This window comes from Brassica napus, chromosome A8, assembly GCF_020379485.1.
Source record: "Brassica napus cultivar Da-Ae chromosome A8, Da-Ae, whole genome shotgun sequence".
Classification (NCBI taxonomy): domain Eukaryota; kingdom Viridiplantae; phylum Streptophyta; class Magnoliopsida; order Brassicales; family Brassicaceae; genus Brassica; species Brassica napus.
The window spans coordinates 18,042,263-18,061,388 of NC_063441.1; the positions used below are offsets into that span (position 1 = coordinate 18,042,263).

At 37.1% G+C, this 19,126-nt stretch overlaps 2 protein-coding genes across 2 annotated transcripts; both read right to left on the minus strand.

Moving 5' to 3' along the window:
• Positions 1-353: 353 nt before the first annotated feature.
• LOC106361684 (receptor-like protein kinase HSL1) lies at positions 354-4,046 on the minus strand. The gene is made up of 2 exons (XM_013801483.3): positions 1,230-4,046; positions 354-1,142 (listed from the first exon to the last, which is right to left on the minus strand). The coding sequence occupies exons 1-2, from the start codon at positions 3,832-3,834 to the stop codon at positions 748-750; spliced, it is 3,000 nt and encodes a 999-aa protein (XP_013656937.1). The 5' UTR covers positions 3,835-4,046; the 3' UTR covers positions 354-747.
• A 6,536-nt stretch (positions 4,047-10,582) lies between these two features.
• Positions 10,583-17,545, minus strand: LOC106361685 (homeobox-DDT domain protein RLT1-like). The gene is made up of 17 exons (XM_013801484.3): positions 16,960-17,545; positions 16,440-16,889; positions 16,234-16,304; positions 15,700-15,975; positions 15,540-15,611; positions 15,306-15,470; positions 15,009-15,231; positions 14,842-14,942; positions 14,615-14,701; positions 14,342-14,494; positions 14,111-14,266; positions 13,824-14,033; positions 12,762-13,745; positions 12,149-12,676; positions 11,960-12,064; positions 11,634-11,864; positions 10,583-11,565 (listed from the first exon to the last, which is right to left on the minus strand). Exons 1-17 carry the CDS (start codon positions 17,132-17,134, stop codon positions 10,831-10,833), a joined length of 4,722 nt encoding a protein of 1,573 aa, XP_013656938.1. The 5' UTR covers positions 17,135-17,545; the 3' UTR covers positions 10,583-10,830.
• Positions 17,546-19,126: the final 1,581 nt, after the last annotated feature.

Here is a 19,126-nt window from a genome sequence, read left to right on the forward strand (position 1 = left end):
AAAAAAAAAAGAGAACTATATTTGCGAATAAATAGTTCTTGAACTGCTAGTCTCCATTCTCCAACACGAATGTTTGTTTTATCTTTTGGTCAAGGGGTTTGCTACGAATAATATTTGTTTTTTTAATAAAGATAGTTTCTTAGACGTCATTTGTACTTATTTATTATGTAATTTATAAGTTATGTGTATTTTGAATACTTAATACTGATTAGTTAAGGAAGACCCAATAAGATTTCAACAAGTATCTGAAGAAGAGACCTTTTTGCAGGATAGTTGAATCTAGTCATCTCATGTGCTCTTATTACATCCGATGCGTTTGTACACGTAAAGTAAGTAAAGCAAACAGCACAACCTGAAACTTTTAAAAGCAAATTCTAAAAGTTGTAGAATTTAAGAGCCATGTGAATCTACAGTTACATACACGAGCATCCAACAGTTCACTAAAAAGAAGAGCACACGCTTTAGAGATAGAGACATGTTCCTTACCAGAACATAGAATCTGTTTACCCAAATATGGAAACTATTTAAATGCATGTTAACGCCAGAAGATGGCAGCATTTTCACAGTAAAGCTAGCCAGAGTTACTAAATAGCTTTACAGTAGAGACTGAATCACCATTTCCTGATCTAGTAACTTTTTTATAATACTATAAAAATTCAACATTCTCTGACTCAATGCCCTAAATTCACAGCTTCAAACACCAAAAATTGAGAGTTTGTGGGCACAAACACTTTCTCCTCTAGTCTCTCAAGCTACACTTCCCTGGTCTGAAGTTTCTTCATAGTAGTAAGGAGTTAACTTGCCGGATCTTGTCTTGTTCAGGCTCTCGTCATCTCCACCGCCGATTTCTTGCAACATCTTAACCACACGTCTCATCGAAGGTCGGTTTATAGGCAAAGGACTCGTGCAGAGAAGCCCAACGTTAAGGATCTTGCTTATCTCTTCTTTGTAACATGAGTCAAGTTTTGGGTCTATCACATGCTCTACTCCGTTCTGGTCCAATGTGGAACAAACCCATCTCACCAAATCCTTCTCTCTCAACTCCGGATCAACCGGACGTTTCCTAGTAACTATCTCAAGGATCACTACCCCGAAGCTGTAGATGTCACTCTTCTCGTTCACACGAAGCGTATATGCGTATTCTGCAAGTAGTCTCCATTAAACATGTACTAATACTAAGTATTGAGTATTAACCAACCGAACATTAAAGTTGAACCATAAAGACTAACCTGGTGCAATATAACCGCACGAGCCAGCGATCACTGACATCGATTTAGGAGCCTTCCCGGTCAAGTCAACGACTTTAGCCACTCCAAAATCAGCAACCTTCGCACCATAATCTCCATCGATCAAAATATTGTTGGACTTAACATCTCTATGCACAATCGCTGGTACACAATCATGGTGAAGATAAGAAAGCCCCTCGGCTGCATCTAATATAATCTTAAACCTCGTTTCCCACCCCAACGTTCCTCCTTTGCTGCTATGCAGCAAATCTCCCAAGCTACCGTTAGGCATGTACTCATAAACCAAGAGCTTGCAATCTCTCGTCGTGCAGCAACACCATAGCTTCACAATGTTCTTGTGCCTAATCTTACCCAACGTCTCGACCTCAGCCTCAAAGGCCTCGTCTTGAACTGATCCAGGTCTCTCGCCTTTCTCCGGATCGGTGTTGTCTTCTGTTTCTTTGACGGAGCCTGTCCATATACGTTTAACAGCAACGGTTTCTCCGTTGGTGAGTACAACCTTGTAGACTTTACCGGAAGCTCCAGCTCCAACCACGTTCTCTTCATCTAAGCTTTCGAGAATCTCGTGCTCGCTGAACCCGAGTTTGTGGAAGGACATTAACGTCCACTTAGACCTCTCCACGGCTCTCGCTTTCTTGAATGTCATGTACTTTAAGTAGAACCAAGCAAGTCCAGCAACAAACACTATCACCGCAAGTACGAAAATAGATCTGAGAAGCCATGCAAAGCCTTTGCTCTTAGCTTCATCCTCAGATCCACACAGTCCCTCGATATCACCACACAGTCCCGGGTTCCCGAGGAAGCTGTTCTTATACATCTCTTTCGCTAAAGAAGGCGGTACGTCGCCGGTTAACCGGTTATTCGACAGATTCAGCTGGTTTAGCTTCAAACTCTGCAACGAAACAGGGATCTCGCCAGAGAATAAGTTACCAGAGAGATCAAGATAATTCAAAACAGACAAACTCCCGATCTCGTCTGGGATCTTGCCGGAAAATTCGTTGTCGGCTAAGTTCAACTCGTTTAGCTTCTTCCATGACTTGATCTTAGGAGATAACTCCCCAGTAAACCGGTTCCCGTGAAGATCAAGAGTCCCCAACTCTATAAGACTCATCAAGCTATCAGGCAACGAGCCACTAAGCTTGTTCCCGCTCGCCGACAACTCATTAAGCTTGGCCAAAGACCCAATCTCCTCCGGCAAAGATCCGGTGAACTCGTTGTTCGTCAGAACCAACATCGAGAGATTCGACGCGCCTCCGATAGTCTTCGAAATCTCGCCGGAGAACGAGTTGTTTATAAGCTCAAGCAACGAAACATGCGGCAACCCCCAGAAACCGGCCGGAACTCGACCGGTAAACCGGTTATACGCTAACCGGACACGCGTCAAGCTCTTACAATCCCCCAGCCCCTCCGGTAAAACGCCGGAGAGGGAGTTGTTTATCACCAGCAGCTCCTCTAGCTCCCCTTTCGCGCACAGACCCGCCGGCAACCCCCCGGAGAACTCGTTTTCCGACACGTCTATCCGATTCAGCGGCGAGTTAGCGCCGAGGTCACTCGGTAATACCCCGGAGAGGCGGTTTCCGAATATCCTGAGGTCGTACAAGTTGGGAGATAAAGCTATGCTCTTCGGAAGCTCGCCTTCGAGATCGTTCTCGTAGAGAATCAAACTCTCTAACGGTAAACGGCAGAGCTCGTCCGGTATAGACCCGGTTAACCGGTTCATCGACGCGTCGAGAAGTCTTAATGATTTTAAATTCCCGAGCTCAACCGGGATAGCTCCGGTTAACGAGTTGTTGTAAAGCTCAATCTGGATTACGCTGGCTAACCCGCCGAGGGAGCGAGGGATGGGGCCCACGAGGTTGTTGAGCGCGAGGTCTAGATTAACGAGTTTACTGAGTCGACCCAGCGAGTCAGGGATCTCCCCGATTAAATTACATTCCGTGAGCCACAAGACTTGGAGGTTCGTTAAGTTCCCGAGCTCCGGAGGGATCCGACCCGGGGCGAACGGGTTGTAGGATAGGTTCAGCATCTTCAGGGAGGTGACGTTACCGAGAAACGGCGGGATCGTTCCGTCTAAGAGGTTGCTGATGAGAGAGAGAGCCTCGAGGTTTTCGAATTTGCCGAAGCTCGCCGGAATGTCGCCGGAGAAGTTGTTTCCGGATAAATCGAGGGAGGTTAAGGAGGGGAGGTCGGCGAGGGTGTGGGGGATCTTTCCGGTGAAGAGACACTGGGAGAGGTCGAGAGTTTTGAGGCTCTTGCAAGCTCCGACGTCGAGCGGGAGGTCGGAGGTGATTGAGTTGTTGGAGAAGGAGAGATGAGAGAGGTTGGGGAGACGGCAGATGACGGAAGGGAAAGGGCCGGCGAGGTTGGCGTTTGAGAGGTCGACGGAAGTGACGGAGGAGGAGGAGGAGGAGTTTTTATTGTCGCAAGAGACGCCGTGCCACCGACAAGGCGAAGCGTCTTGGGAGTTCCAGGTGGAGAGGGAGGAGTCTGGGTCGTTGAGAGAGAGCTTGACTTGCTGGAGGATGAGGCCTTCTTGGTTTAGAGAGAAGACGGAGGTGAAAAGGAGGAAGAGGAAGAGAAGATGCATCTTTAAACGGCCCGGTCTTAGTGACGGCGATGAGAGAGAAAGAGAGAGAGTGAGATGAGACTTGAAGAGTGTGTTGAAGGATGAGAATAATAAAGAAGAGTCTGTCTGAAAAGCGTTGACCGGGGAGACAGCTGAGTTATCGACTTATCGTGAATCTGACTGTGAATGCTAAATATTAGTATTGTTATTTTTTTTATCGACATTTTTATTGGAGTATTAGACAATAATAATAATATGGGCTTATTGGTGAGATAGCCAATTTTGGAGACATAATTAAAAATCTAGCAATGATTTTGACATTATTAAGAATCTAACATTTGTGACACAACTGATCCGGTTATACCCTCTTCATCAACAATTATCCGGTGAATATATTATATATTGATAACGTAATTGAGAAAAAATATGGACACGGAGGAACCAAAAAATTTTAATGTGAAGGAAGAAGTACCATCCACGTGACAAGTTTATTGACCACATATATACACACCGAATTTTCTATTCTATATTGTCGAAGTAGTATATAACGCAAACTACACCTATAATCCATATATACTAAACAATAATTCAACCTCAACCCCAACTTATAAATAATATACCCTAAACCCTATGGAAACATAAACCCTAATCCAGCCTTAACCCTAATCTTGCATAAACTAAATCTAAATTTCTAAATTCCAGTAAAATGCATTACTATTCTACATGAGACATATAGAATAGAAAAAGTGAAAATGTAGTTCCAATCTAAATATCATTTTGATATATTTCTTAAATGTTGACATGATTATGCTTTCATGGAAGGTGGTAATGCTTGTCATATTGTCAACCCCAATCGTATAAATACTAAACCCTAAATTCTAATCACTAAACCCTAATCTAAATGTAAACCTTAAACCTAAATATAAACCATTAACCCAAATATAAACTCTAAATCCAAATGGAATGGAACATAATAAATAACATAGTACCAATAGTGAAATTATGAAATGTGTATGATTGCATTAAAGAAGTTAAAACTGATTTCAACCATACTCCCTCACCTTATAAATACTAAACCCTAAATTCTAATCACTAAATCCTAATCTAAATGTAAACCATAATCCAAATGTAAACCCTAAACCCAAATATCAAAATATATATCTAAACAAAATAGAACAATTTTAGTAACCGTCAAATGAAATAGAATTTATCGCATAAAAATATATATATTGTTTTATATTTATATTCTATATGAATATAATAGAATAGAACATAATAAAAAAACTGTTCATCTTCTCCAACACGAGACATAGATTTACTTCAAACCAAATACGTACATATTCTAGCATCTTCACGACTGTCGCTTTGGAATCGGAGAAGCCTCTCCATTTCGTCTTCGACAAAGCTTCCTAACCAATCTTCTCTTCCACAAAACTTCTCTGAGAACTAGTGGTGGTGTCTTCTTCGCCTTTCGAAGTTGGATAGTCTACAATTTAATTTTGGTGAGTTAAGAATTTTTTTTATTTTTTTTAGTTAGCAGGTTAAACCGGTAGATGCAAAGGGTATTACAGTATTAATATAGATTTATAACAGTGTGTATAGGTTTGGTAAGGAAAATGGCTAGTTGGTGAATTATGATTTTTTTCATGGTTATACTCCCTAATTTCCCTAATAATATTATTGTTTTCTAGTATCATTGAATTATCTTTTAATTCGATTGCAAATAATTATTAATATCTATGTCTAGTTTTCAACGTAGATTCTTATAACTATTGCTTGTGTATCTGTTTTAAGATTTGTTACTGATCAGTACTGACCATAAAAGAGAATGTTCTTCTTTTCTTTTGCTAACTACCTAAATACTTTGTTAAAAAAAAAAAAATATATTATTGTTTTCTAGTATCATTGAATTATCTTTTAATTCGATTGCAAATAATTATTAATTATCTTTAAAACTATGAATGTTAGGAAGAACACTAAAGTCTAAAACTAAAATTCAGCCAAGACATGTTTTAAATTTTCTAGGTTTTCCTAAATTTAAAAGCAACCAAATCATTGCTAAGTATTTAATATACCTACTCATTTAAATCTTTGCAGTAAAATTTATTATAGACATTAAATGATTCAATTTTCCCAACAAAGAGATCCACAAATAATAAATGTGATAAATGAAAGTTGTCTCGTGTATTATGTACCTATGTAGTATTAATGAATATGATTCATTAATAATTGATTTATGAACAAGCAAACATGAAATAAGTTCATTCACAACTGAATATATAAAGAAAACAAAAAGAAGATGAGATCAAATGGTTGATAAGCCGACAGTTAATGATATATGGAAATGTGGAATAGTATTTGGTTTGTGTAATTATTAAATAACACTGCATGCCAATCTCAATACGTACTCCAAATTGTCTTTTCTTTTGTCGCATCTCCCGTTTTGTTTTGTTCTAAACGTAATAATGTTATGTTTTCTAACGCAGGCCCTACTTTAGATAACATTTTTTTTTGAAACACTCCCTACATAAGATAACATATCATTTTATCCCACGTCTAAAGAAAATTGATCCTTAACCACCATCCATAACTCGCTGATTTTAACCAACATTTATAGTGATTATCTAACGACCTATTTATAGATATAAAAACATCATGTAAGTTAGATCGCGTGTCTTCATATATCATGATTTGGAAATTTTCTAAGTGGTATTATCTGTTTTTAGCCAAAACAATATAATATTTTGTTTTACCTTACTCTCAACAAACAAGAAGAAAATCGATGGAAAACGAAAATGTAATTGCATCAAATATTTAGATTGTTTACACACGCACACACTACTGGAGGAATATACATTAATGTAAAAAATTCCAAAACAACATATTGACCGGACATAAACATTAGCAATGTTGTAGTCAGTCAGCTTACTGTTGTTCTAAATTACTAAATTAATTATAAAACTAGGTTTTGTTACATTAACTATAAATAGATCAAGCACAAAGCTTTGAAATGTTTTTTTTCTTGTAAAATACTACCTCCGTTCCCGAAAGTAAGATGTTTTAGATTTTTTTCTTGTTCCACAAAGATAGATTTTCTATATTGTTAAGGTACTTTTTTATACTTTTGAGGAATATTAATTGAGAATATTTGAATTGATTAAATTTTATTGGTGGAAAGTTATTGCAAAGTGTATAATAAAGTAAAAAATAAATTAAATTATAAACATTTATTAAATTCTTAATAAGCGTGCATAGTCTAGAAAATCTTACTTTCAGGAACAGAGGGAGTATAAGCTTGTAAAATATAAGCTAATTTAAAATAGTTATAAATAAAAATTTAATTAGTCTTACAGGAAACCATATTCTAACATTGGGTGTATGATACTTTTAGTCAGGGCTTTTAGTGTTCGATTGAAGTAATAGACGGAAACGAGCAGCATCATTATCATAGAAGCAGACTTTTATTAGTAGTATTTATTTTCTTCAAATATCTTAGGTCCCAATATCTTAGCATTAACTATCAGTCTTATCACATTCATTTTAGTATATAGATTCATTCTTGCTGTTTACTGCATCCCATCAAAATGTGTTATAGTTTTTTCATTAACTGAAGAAAACCATATTAATGACGGAAAATACAATTAAACATAAGGCGAAGATAGTGGTGCAAATTGAACCTAATTACTTAGAGTACTGATTCTTTAAACACTGGGTAGAAGACTTCAACAAAAAGCATTCAAAATTTTAAGAGCATTTTCATCCCTATTTTATTTTTTCCTTTAAAACAGAGTAAAAGTAAATATGAGCAAAAAATGCTCTAACTCAACTTTATATCTCACTTCATAATAAAATTTACTCTATAAATAGAGTAATCTATTTTCTGTTTGTTCATCATTCTATTATAGAGTATAAAATGGATTAGAGTTAGAATAATTTTACTTCTTTTTTATTTTTATTATATTTTAGAAAAGAAAATAAAGTTTTACATCGGAGATGATCTAACAATAACAAATATAATTCCTACAAATTGATTATTACTTAAATAACCAAATTAGTTCACTTCCATCTTTATTTTCTTTTTGAACACCAAGTTCACTTCCGTCACGTTTTCTTATTGCGGTTTGCCCAAAAAAGGAGAGGTGGAAAATCGAGAGAAATAAAAGAATAATTAAAGAAACGCAGAAAAGAGTGTATTCCCGAGACAAAGCCAAAGTTGGAAACATCGCGTCGGTGTCTTGTCATTCATCCATAGGGGCTGCTGAAACCAAAGAAAGAAACGGCATGCAATCTCGATGTATGTTTCTAGTACCAAAGCAAAACACTAGAGTCAGCTAATGTAGCTGTTTTCCTCTTTATGTATTTTTTCTCGTAACAAAGTCTTATGTTTTGTTTTCCTTTCTTTTCATTTTATGTATGGAGCATTTGAGTCATAATTAAATTGTATCATAAAATGGCTTGTAGATACACAATACAGTAGATACAACAAACAATTTTCTATACAAAATGTATATACCGTATAGATATAGTTTACATATAAACAATCACATATACTTCTATATGCTATACGGTATGTTGTCGACACACTAATGTAGCAGTATACAACCTATTCTAAAACATTAATCACTTAATTCCATTTTGGTGATAATAACTTGGCATTGTATCGTGTGTATCATTGTATGGATCACGTAGGAAAGCATTATGAATTTGTAACCGTTAGGGAACGGTTATTAGGAGTGGTTGGACACCCTTCATTATATGGACTCATTCTTCTATATGTTATGACTTATAATTTCACGCTTCTGGTAACTGCTCTAATAAGCTATACTGGCTTTAAACACAACATTCATCACCCACTGGTATGGTATGGCTAGTACACACGTCTACACCAAACATGCACTAGAGAGAGAGACGGTTATTACTGGTATTCTAAATCGGAATCGATTGAACATAGAAACTAGCTTTGAAGACTTGTCTATAACTTCAGTATTCTTATATAAAATCACATATGTAGGAAAAAAAAAAGAGAAGACTCGTTGATCTTAATTAATATCATTATATATCAAATTATAGTGGAAGAATTCCCGCAAGATATTGAGATAGAGTTGATGAACCACTTATGATTTCTCGTGATCTATATTGTACAAACAAGAGTAGTTGTGGGTTCTACGTGAGTAAAATATATTATTTTCTAGGTTAGAATACGAAATTTGAAGAGCCGAAAATAAGAAAAGCGCCTAGAAGCAGAGCCGGTCCTAGAAATCTTATGGTTAGAAGCCATATATAAAAAAAATTGTCGAAAATGAAAATTCTGCTGGTAAGGTTACGCGAACCCGGGTTCTGGTTTCAAATACAATGGTTATTAAACTACTGCACTATAGACACATTTTTGAAAAAATGTGACCGATATTTTTGATAATAATTATCGGCCGGAAGCCATCGCTTCTATTGCTTGGGCCCAGGGCCGGCTCTGTCTAGAAGCAGGAAGAAAAGTCAGCAGTTCAATTTTTTCCAATTTATTTGGCCCATGTTTTGGTGATTGCAATCATAATTATTCCCTTAAGCTTCTTTTCTTTTGTAACCATAATGATTCCCTTAAGCTTAGTCATTCATTTTAAGTAATCTTTAAGAATATATTGAGTTTGATTTCACATCCCACCTTCTCCCACTTTCCTATTCTCCTTTTGGTTGGCTGGGTAAAAAAAAGTATACAGTAAGAAGGAAGAAAGAAGCCTTTTAACAACTATTTTTCAAAATGTTCAATGTACATTTGAAGTTTCTATATTAGTTCGATCTTTGCTCTTCTTTCGATGCATATGCTTGCATGTATGTACATGTGTATAGTATTAGTATATGTGTCTTGTGCAAATAGCAAATGTGTGTCGTATTGGATTTAACATTTAGAAGAGATTGGGAGGATTTGGAATCGATTCATACAAATGTTCCATCCTACAAAAATATTCAATTGTATATGTAGACATGGACAAAATGTATCAGATGTAACAGTTGACTGGTGATGGAAGTATAAGTGGTACGGTAAAGAGTTTGTTGGCTTGTAACATTAGGAAAACAAGCCTTGCCTCTTGTGGTTGGAAGATATTGTGGTTCAATAGTGATTGTACTTTTGAATTTTGATATTTAAAGACATCTTTCTTCGATATAAGACGTTGAGTTTTTGTATATTATTGGCAGCATATCATCACTAGTGTACGGAATGCTAAATTCTTGTTTTTATTGAAGATTGAAGAGCCTAGAAGATTATTGGCAGCATATCAATTCATCACTAGTGTACATTTTGTAGATTATTCTTTTCTATTGTAACAGTAAAATTATAATGAAAAAGACGGGGCTCATTAAATAAAGATCACCACGTAACAAAAGGTGGTCTAACTTGGAGGCTTGGACCATCTAAGCATCTACAAAAGTGGTGAACTTCATAATAACTACTACATAAACAAACACAAACTAATGTAAACTGTAATCATCTTTACAAAATTTCAAGAGAGGTTCTTCTTTAAAGACAACGAAGCAGAAGATATTCATGCGATTGCGGAAAATCATGACAATGATTTGAGAAAAAACACGCACTCTCTTTTTCAAGTCTCTTTGGCATATTAGTACCTTTTTGACATTTAATGCTGAGATTCTACCTGAATCCCTAGGACAAGTGATTCTCATATGCAAGAAAGAGAGTCGAAATCATTTTTATTTTCCTAGAGATCTTTCTAAAACCAGAAGCAGAGACGAAAGAGAGATCCTTAAGCCTTGGAGCTTTGACAGAAGAATCATTTAACTTATATTTAACAAAACAATGAAGTTGTAATTTTTATGATAACAATGGCACTTGCTACATATATGCCTTGGATTGACTTCACCAAACTAATCAGAAATATTCTTATAATTAATCTTCTCTTAGGTGAGAGAACCTATTCTGAACTATCACTTTCTTTTCTCCCTATAGATATAAAACATGTCTTCACGAATGTAATCTTCTTCCCTCTCCACATGCTACACCTCAGTTCATGAATCACTGCTGCTGTAATCCTCTGATCCACTTTCATAATTATTTGCTGCTGCATTATTAGCAGGTGCATCATCATCTTCAGAGCTCTCACTCATTTCTGCAACATCTTCTCTTTCAACCTGCTCAACCCCAACAACTTCCTCATCATCCTCCATTGCTTCATTTGGGTTACTATTCCAATCTAGTCCCCACTTGTTCCTCTGATCATAAACCACAAACTGACCCTCATCATCATCCTCTGATTCAACTCCTACACTGTTGTCACTTTCATCATCCACTTGCATAGGCGTCATCACCTCCATCTCTCTAGGAGTTTCACTTGCCCAATCTTCATTAATGTCTCTGAATGTTTGTTCATCTTCTTCCTCCTCTTCAACATCTTCGCTATTAGGCCTAACAATGTCAGCCATTCTGCTGACTAAGCGGTAATTGTCCTTATCGTTCCTCTCAGGTCTTTTTCTAACCGTCCTCTTTCCTCTTCCAGGGACTTGATGATGGTTCAACGCAACGCTCCCTAAGTTCCTATCCACTGAAACATCGCTCCTACCAGCCACAAATCTGTCTGGACTCTCTTGCACTTTCTTCCTCTTCACATTTCTGTTTGATACACGACCAAACCTTACTCGTCGTTTCTTACTTTTTTTACCCGAGTTTGAAACAATAACCTCATCTTGGTCTTCTTGCTCTTTGGCTCCTTTGCCTTTTATAAGAGACTTTCCAGGGAAAAGGCTCTGCAATTAAATAACTTCCAAATGAGTAACAAAGAAACAATCTTCACTAAATAATCTATAAAACTTACAATCTGCTCCTTGTCATCTTCTGATATTAGCTCAGGTTTCTCTGGCTTCACGTAAATAATGAATGCATCAAGGTCTAAAAGTCTCAAAGCAACCGCTGATATTGTCTTTGGTATCCATGGGAAAACGTCCACTGATCCTGAATCATCAGCAGCTCCCGAGAGCTCCTTTGCCGATACAAAACTGGATGATAAAGACTCTTTCTTGATTGCACTATCTAAAGAAGTCAAGACCTGTAAAAAAAAAAACAGAAAAGGAAGATGAGCTGAGTTTTAAAACAAATTTATGTTTAAATTTAGGGAAAAAGAAACACAAAGATGGTACTTACCTGCAAAAGCTCTTCAGGTGATGATGAAGCATTCAATCTAAACCCCCAATCTTTTCTTTTGTCCTCTGTCCAAAATGATTCAAGAGCTTCATCTGGTACACATGCCTGTCAATAAATGAAGTTGTCAAAAGTTAGTACCAAAGAAATGACTATAGAATAAAAGTTGACAAGAGTTAAATGAAGCGTTACCTCAAGAAAAACAAGTAGTGCTTTGAGCAACCTGGCTCCAAACGGAAGAGGAGATGCAGTCAAAGCTGAATCTAATATCTTTCTCTCTGAACTATCAAACATACTCAATCTCCGGTGACAAGAAGTGCAGTGTGTATACTCAGATAGATAAGAGGCAACACACACTTCACATGTTGCTAACAATTCACATCTCTTCTTCCCGTGTTTCCTAGCACAAGAAGGCAGCGAGCTGTACGTCTCGGTCCACATCCATCTCTGGAAATCATGGAACCGTTTCGATAAACTCTCCTTCTCCCTGTCGTTTCTCCCAAGCTCAACTCTTATAGAAGTTGAAGCTTCCATTGAATCCGAATTAGACCCAAAAATAGCACTGGATGGGCTCACAGAATCTGCAGGAGAATGATTCACAACACTCTTTGCCTTATAAGCATTTTCTTTGAATGATCCCTCAATCTTCAGTAACATTATGCGTAAATGGGATTCTCTAATCCCACGCATATCCAGTGACGCAACCAAAAAGTCAAAAGCCTACAAAACAAATTCAGACAAGACATGGTTAACACATCTATACAAGCAACATGTTGTTTAGCTGCCAAGGTTGTGTTAATATTACCTCTTCTGAATCAATGAGGCGCCACTTGCCATCGTGTAGCTCAACAAATATAAGCCCCGAGCAAGGATCAGTCTTAGATGCTGACGCAGCAAAATGCCAGTAACGGTTGCGGCGCCGGTCTTGTCCAAGCGGCAAAGACCGGTAGGGATACACCTCTTCTGCTTTGTCGCCTATATATGATTTTAACTGTGAGCGTGATCTCTTTGAAGAACAATTTTCTTGAGTGGCCTCTTGGTTACTAAAGCCTTTATGAAGATCATTCGAAACAGCTTCCATAGGCTTTGATTCATCCATACGTTGAGAAGGGTCTCTGTCAAGCTTAAGTACATCTCTCATGCAGCTGTTATCTAACTGTGCTTCTGCCCACATCTGCTTTTTAAGAGAGTTTGCTGCCTCCATACGATCCTCAAGACTAGCTCTGAGGGAGTTTCCTTCGTTGACAATGCCGACTAAAGTAACAAGGGCCTCAAGGCGCTCTTCAACACTTAGATGACAATAATCCCCTTCTGTAAGACCTTGAATCCATGATTGGCCCTTGTTGCTATCTTCAACGACATCATTATTATCATCCACGCAGCTAACCGCTGAATCTTTACTATGGTATTGTGGAACAATGCTCTTTGCGTCTGCTTTGACATCACAGAACATAGCATCTTCTCCCTTTCCAGACAAACCATTTGAGGCTCTTGCCGGAGTGGCTAGATCATCAACCTCAGGATCCTCATCAACATCACATTCAAAGTCTTCATCCCTTTCAAGATTATTCAAATCTTCTGGACCTGTCAATCCGTTTTCGAATGCCTTTATCTTCTTCCTAGCTTCAGCGAGTATTGCATCTCCATCCGCAGGGTCCTTCACGTAAGGAGCTCGTACACAGTAAGTACAAGGGGCTATTCTTTCGAAAAGCTTCACATCTCTTGTCAATGCAACTGAGATAGAAGCCTCTGGCGTCTTGCTTGTTGACAGGTCTCGAAGTCCAGATTTCTTCCATTAGAAACCATAAAAAAACTAAGTAAATGAAATATTTCAACTAAGTAACATATATAGATTATAGATGTATACCTGAATCTTGTCGGCAAGTTCTATTAGTGTTAGTCCCTTGCTTCCCTCCAGAGACAGAACATGTAAGGCTGCAAATTTGACAGTTCCAGGTGTCAACCGATGCCTCGACTTGCGTGGAGCCAGCAACCCTTTCTCCAGCATTGATGCAAAAGCACTTTCAGCTGCTGAACCACTGCGAATAGTAGAAATGTTATCTTCACAGCCTTTAGCCTGCACACACAAGTTAACCATATCAATGCCTAAATAAAAATTAAAACCTCTGACAACACACAAATGGGAATAAGTACCTCATCCTTGTGAGCAGTTTGTGTCACATGGGAACTTTTGTTCTTCAGCTTAGGCCCAAATCCACTGGAGAGTGCCAATTGGCGCAGTATCTCAGGCCATGTTAGTGGGTTCAAATGATTTTTCCAACTACGAATGTCAAAGCCCCATGCATAAGCCTGTAGAGGAAGGAATATTAGGAAAGATGAAGCCTCACTGAATCAACCTTAAAGGAGAAAAGGACATTAGCATACCCCTTCAACAATCTGGGGGTGACCACCCTCAGGATTGGCTGTAGTATATTGGTTATTTCCAATTCCACTATAAGGTGTTCTAGCAACATCTTCAATATCTCGTATTATTGATCTCAGAAGAGTGATATGTATCTCCCCCAGCAATCTTGAGTCCTACAATAGGATATATAATATATATATCAAATATAGAGCAAGAACAATGGAATGAAATAAACAACTATAGAACACGAGAAAACAAGGGGATCTCAGATTGAGTATTAAAGAGAGACTTACATAGTCATGAAAAGCCTGAATAAACTCGTCCAGGGTAAAAGGCCATAGGTCTAGAACATCTGAAAATGATATTAAGAATCTCCAAACCTGAAAAACAACCATAATATTAGAACTTTGAAGTTGCAAAAGAGTGCGCAAAACGTGAAAAAACAATCCAACTTGATTCCAAATCGGTCTCATTGTTCTGATCCAAAGTTACTTTGATGGTACTAATTTCAAGATCATACCATTAGAAGGTTCCCAACATTTTCCTCGGAATCCTTCCATGGAGAAATTGTAAACGGCATCTTCAGTTGCAAAGCCTTTGGTGGAAATGCGCTCAGAGAATCTGTAAAAGTAGAAATAGCTATGATAAGTTGCAAGATCAAGAAAGAACTCATGGTCAATTTCATACCTCTATACAGTTCAAGGTTTTGCAACGTATCATGATCAAGCTGCAACACCGAGGGCAAGCCTTTGCTAGCAGCAGCCAAGTCCATCAGCTCTAGCTGCTCATCTTCGATTAGATCCATAGACTCTCTAGCAATTCTACGCGCAGTTGCCTTCTCAATGGCAATCTTGCGTCTTATAGCATCTCTCTCCCGGCGAATCTCATCTTTTTGCTTCTGTTTCTCCGCCTTTTAACATTCAAACACAAAGATGAGTCTAGTTTCTAAAATACTAAAAAGTGTATAGTGTTTTCAGAACTTACTCGTTCGTTTTCTCTCTGTAGAAACTTTTCTCTCCTTTCCATTTCACGTCGCTGCTCACGCTGTAACTTCTCCTCTTCTTTTATTCTTTCACGCATCAACCTCTCTTCTTCTTTGCGCCTCTCACGCTCATGCCTTTCCATCTCCTTTCTCATGCGTTCTTCATACTGAGGACACAAAACTCTCAACTCATCAACATGTTTTACAGAGGATACCAATAAAAGATAATAAGATACCTTTTTCCTCTGAATTTCTAGTTTCTCTGGATCTTTTTGTCCACTCCCTCTTCCGACTCTACCATCGTTTACCTATGAATGTTAACAAACAATAATAACATTACAATAAAAACACACATCTTGTTTAAAAAAGGGAAGAAGTAAAAGTTGGGCCAGCTACCTTTCTCTCCAGCAGGAAGCTATCACCATGAGCTGATGGGACAATGGGGCTAGACATGTCTTGTTGAGAAGTAGAACCATTCAAAGATGCATTTCCATGGGTACCATAGGACCTGGGTGGAGGTCCATTCCCATGCATATATGATGAACTCTTGGACCGTGAAGTTTCATAGTCCATACCACGCGCATGACTCTCAGAGTACCGCCCATTAATCTCAGGTGTGTAGGAAGACGGATCATCCAGTGATGGTTGCTCATGGAAAGAACGGGCAGCAGACTATAATAAACAAAAGCAAATAAGTTCAGCAAAGTAGTAAAATTAAAATAATATGAAAATGTCATTTAATGAACGCGCAAGAAAGAGGATATGGATAACAAGAGAGATGCATCTAACAGTGACCACAGAATCATAACTCCCATGAGACTAATAGGACCACTCTATATGCAATGAGAACTCTCAAAAACTCATACCATAAAACTCATACAAGAACAAAGAAATTAAATAGAGGCTATATGTTTTAGTCAGAAAACTAACTCTTCGAGGTCGGACATCATGTGGCTCATACATTTTGCTCTCATACAGATGACCTTGGTGCTTCTCCATTCCTACAATAGTTTTGTCCACGAACAAAAAGAAGTTAAAGAGAATAAGAAAAAGCAAAGACTCACATGAGATAGATCAATCTTAAGCAAAGAGAGACCAACATTGACATTATGATTGGCAAAAAGAGAGTAATGTACCTATGGGTGTTCCAAACGCACCAGGAGGCAACTGATCAAACTCCATTCCAAGAACCGGTCCGTCCTCTCTCAATGGCTCCCCTAACTGAGCCTCAACGCAAACAACAGCTCTACGAACCATCACAGACAACCGTGGTGGCTCGCACCCACCTTTCCCCATTGTCTCGTATTCATCTCGAGAGCTACCGCTACCACTCTCAAAGTTCCTCCTTGACTCCGAATAAGGGCTGCAGCCTGAGCCAGCACCCGAACCAGATCTATCATCAGCAGCCGGTAACTCGTTAACCGACGACAAAGCAGGAGTAGCAGCCGGTTGAACCGGTTTCTTGGCCTGGCCATCCTTCTTGTCCTTTAACCTCCTGTGGCAAAACCACATCTGTAACTGTCTATCTGACAAATCCAATTTCTCAGACAGCTCAGCCCTCGTCGCCTCCGAGGGATACGTTTCCTCTGTTTGAAACAAAATCAAAATCAAATTCAACAACAACAAACATTAACAAAGATGAAATAAAAATCAAACCTGCATAAACTTCCTCCAGAGTCTGGAGTTGAAAGGGAGTTTTCATCTGACGCTTGGATTTGGAGGAAAGAGAGTCTTTGTTATTGAAAGTATCAATCTTTTTCTTCTTATTCTTGTTAACATCACCAACGTTAACGTTCTTGATCTGATCTTCTTCATCAGAACCCATCTCCATGGAAAAGGTTGAACACACAAAGAGAGAGAGAGAGAGAGAACCAGAAACACGGCCGCAAGAACAATCAGAGAGGATAAGAACAAACAACACAACACAACACAAACGAAAATTAGGGCTTTCCACACCCTTATCTCTCCCCCTTTAGATTACTAACTTATTAACCCACGAAAAAACGTAAAAAAGAAAATAAAAGAAGAATAATATATGAGAATGAACAACAATAATAATAGTAAAATCGATAAAGGAAAAACAACAGGGCTCTCGATTTCAACCTCCTTCATATCTTTTTCACTTGTTCTAATTTAAATCTTTTGTTTCTTATTTTTTTTAAAAAGAAATAAAGGAAAAAAAAAGGTCGAAACTTGAGGGATGATTCTACAGCGGATCGCGTGCCCTATGTGTTTATGAAGCGATGCAATCTTTCCCTCACACTTTCCGCCTTTTTCTTAATTATTATTTTTATTTAATTTATTAGTCTAACGATTAATACAAGAAGATATACTCTTCAAGGCTTGGTCTTGTCTCTTTTTTTGTTTGTCTCTCAGATCCGCACGGCAGGTTGCAAGACTTTTCTTCTTCTGTTTCTTGTCGACCACGTGCGTACTAGATAGACATTTTTGCCGTTTGTTGTTTTAAAGTACACAATCCTTGCTGTCTTTGAAAGTATAATTCAATCCCAAACCGGTTCAACCTACACTTCCTAAACCCGGTTATTTATGTTGTTTGAAAATATATATTTAAAGGAAAAAATAAAACTATACATCTAAAATTTTAAATTATTAATAAACAGGAAATTAAATTAAAATATTAATAACATTAATTTATGTATTGTATATTAATTTTAATATATATATTAAGTTATTTGATTTTTCGTTATTTTATCGTTTTAATATCTATTTTTTTAATAAAATATTATTTAACTGTGAAATTACATGTATATATTTATGTATGCTCTCCACGTTTTAATTTGATAGATATTTTCTTAATGTATTTTGAGAAATAATACAAAGAAAAAAAGACAATTAAATTATAAATTTAATCAAAGAATTAGCCAAAATTAAGTCAACATAAAATATACTACAATGGAAATTGTACGCATGTTTTCCCAAAGAGAAATTTTCTAGGATACATTTTTTAGTTTATCTTCATAAAAATAGTGTTCAATGAAAAAAATAACCAAAATAGATTTTATTAAAAGGTAAAAATACATTTTACCCTATAGTTAATTAATCAAGACTTAACGGGTGAGATTTTGGGTTTAGAATTTTAAATTTTAAAATATAAAAAATATAAAAAATAAAAAATTTAAAATAAAATGAACTATTTTGATCATTTTTTTCTACTAGAGTTATTTTGTGACAAAAACTTTAAAAAAAATATTTGTGAGAATTGTCTTTCCCAAATCACATAGAGATGGTGTCTTTGTAGTGCATTGCCTTTTTTGGCTCAATGCTTTTCAATGTTTTTCTTTTGCTTTCCCGTTCAATGAAATTGTATTATCTTTTTGTTAGAACTGTTGCATGTATATAATAGATGCTAGCGACTAAATCTCTTGGAAATAATGGGATGACTTGTTGGTTGATGAAAATCCAGCATAAGTGTTCTAATCAGCACTTGGTCAAATATGATTTTGATGCATCTAAGCACATACAATCTCAATAAGGTAAAAAGTTTATTTCTTCTTGTTCTTGACAGTTTATTCTGATTTTTTATTATTATATGCTAATTCTAATGTTTTGCTCACTTGATTTTGTGAATCGACTGGCTCTGATAATATAAAAGCTTTTGTTGAGTCGACTATACAGAAGGTAGTGCTAATACACTTAACTGAGTGTGAGAAGTTGATACAAGATGCAGAAAATCGGATTCGTGATCTGCAATTTTTCATTCTCTGTCGAGATTAGTTTGATTCTCTAAGAAACTATATGATTTGCTTATGTTTCTCCACTGTTGCTGTGATTGTATTTGATAATTCCTCATTTGATGTGCGTT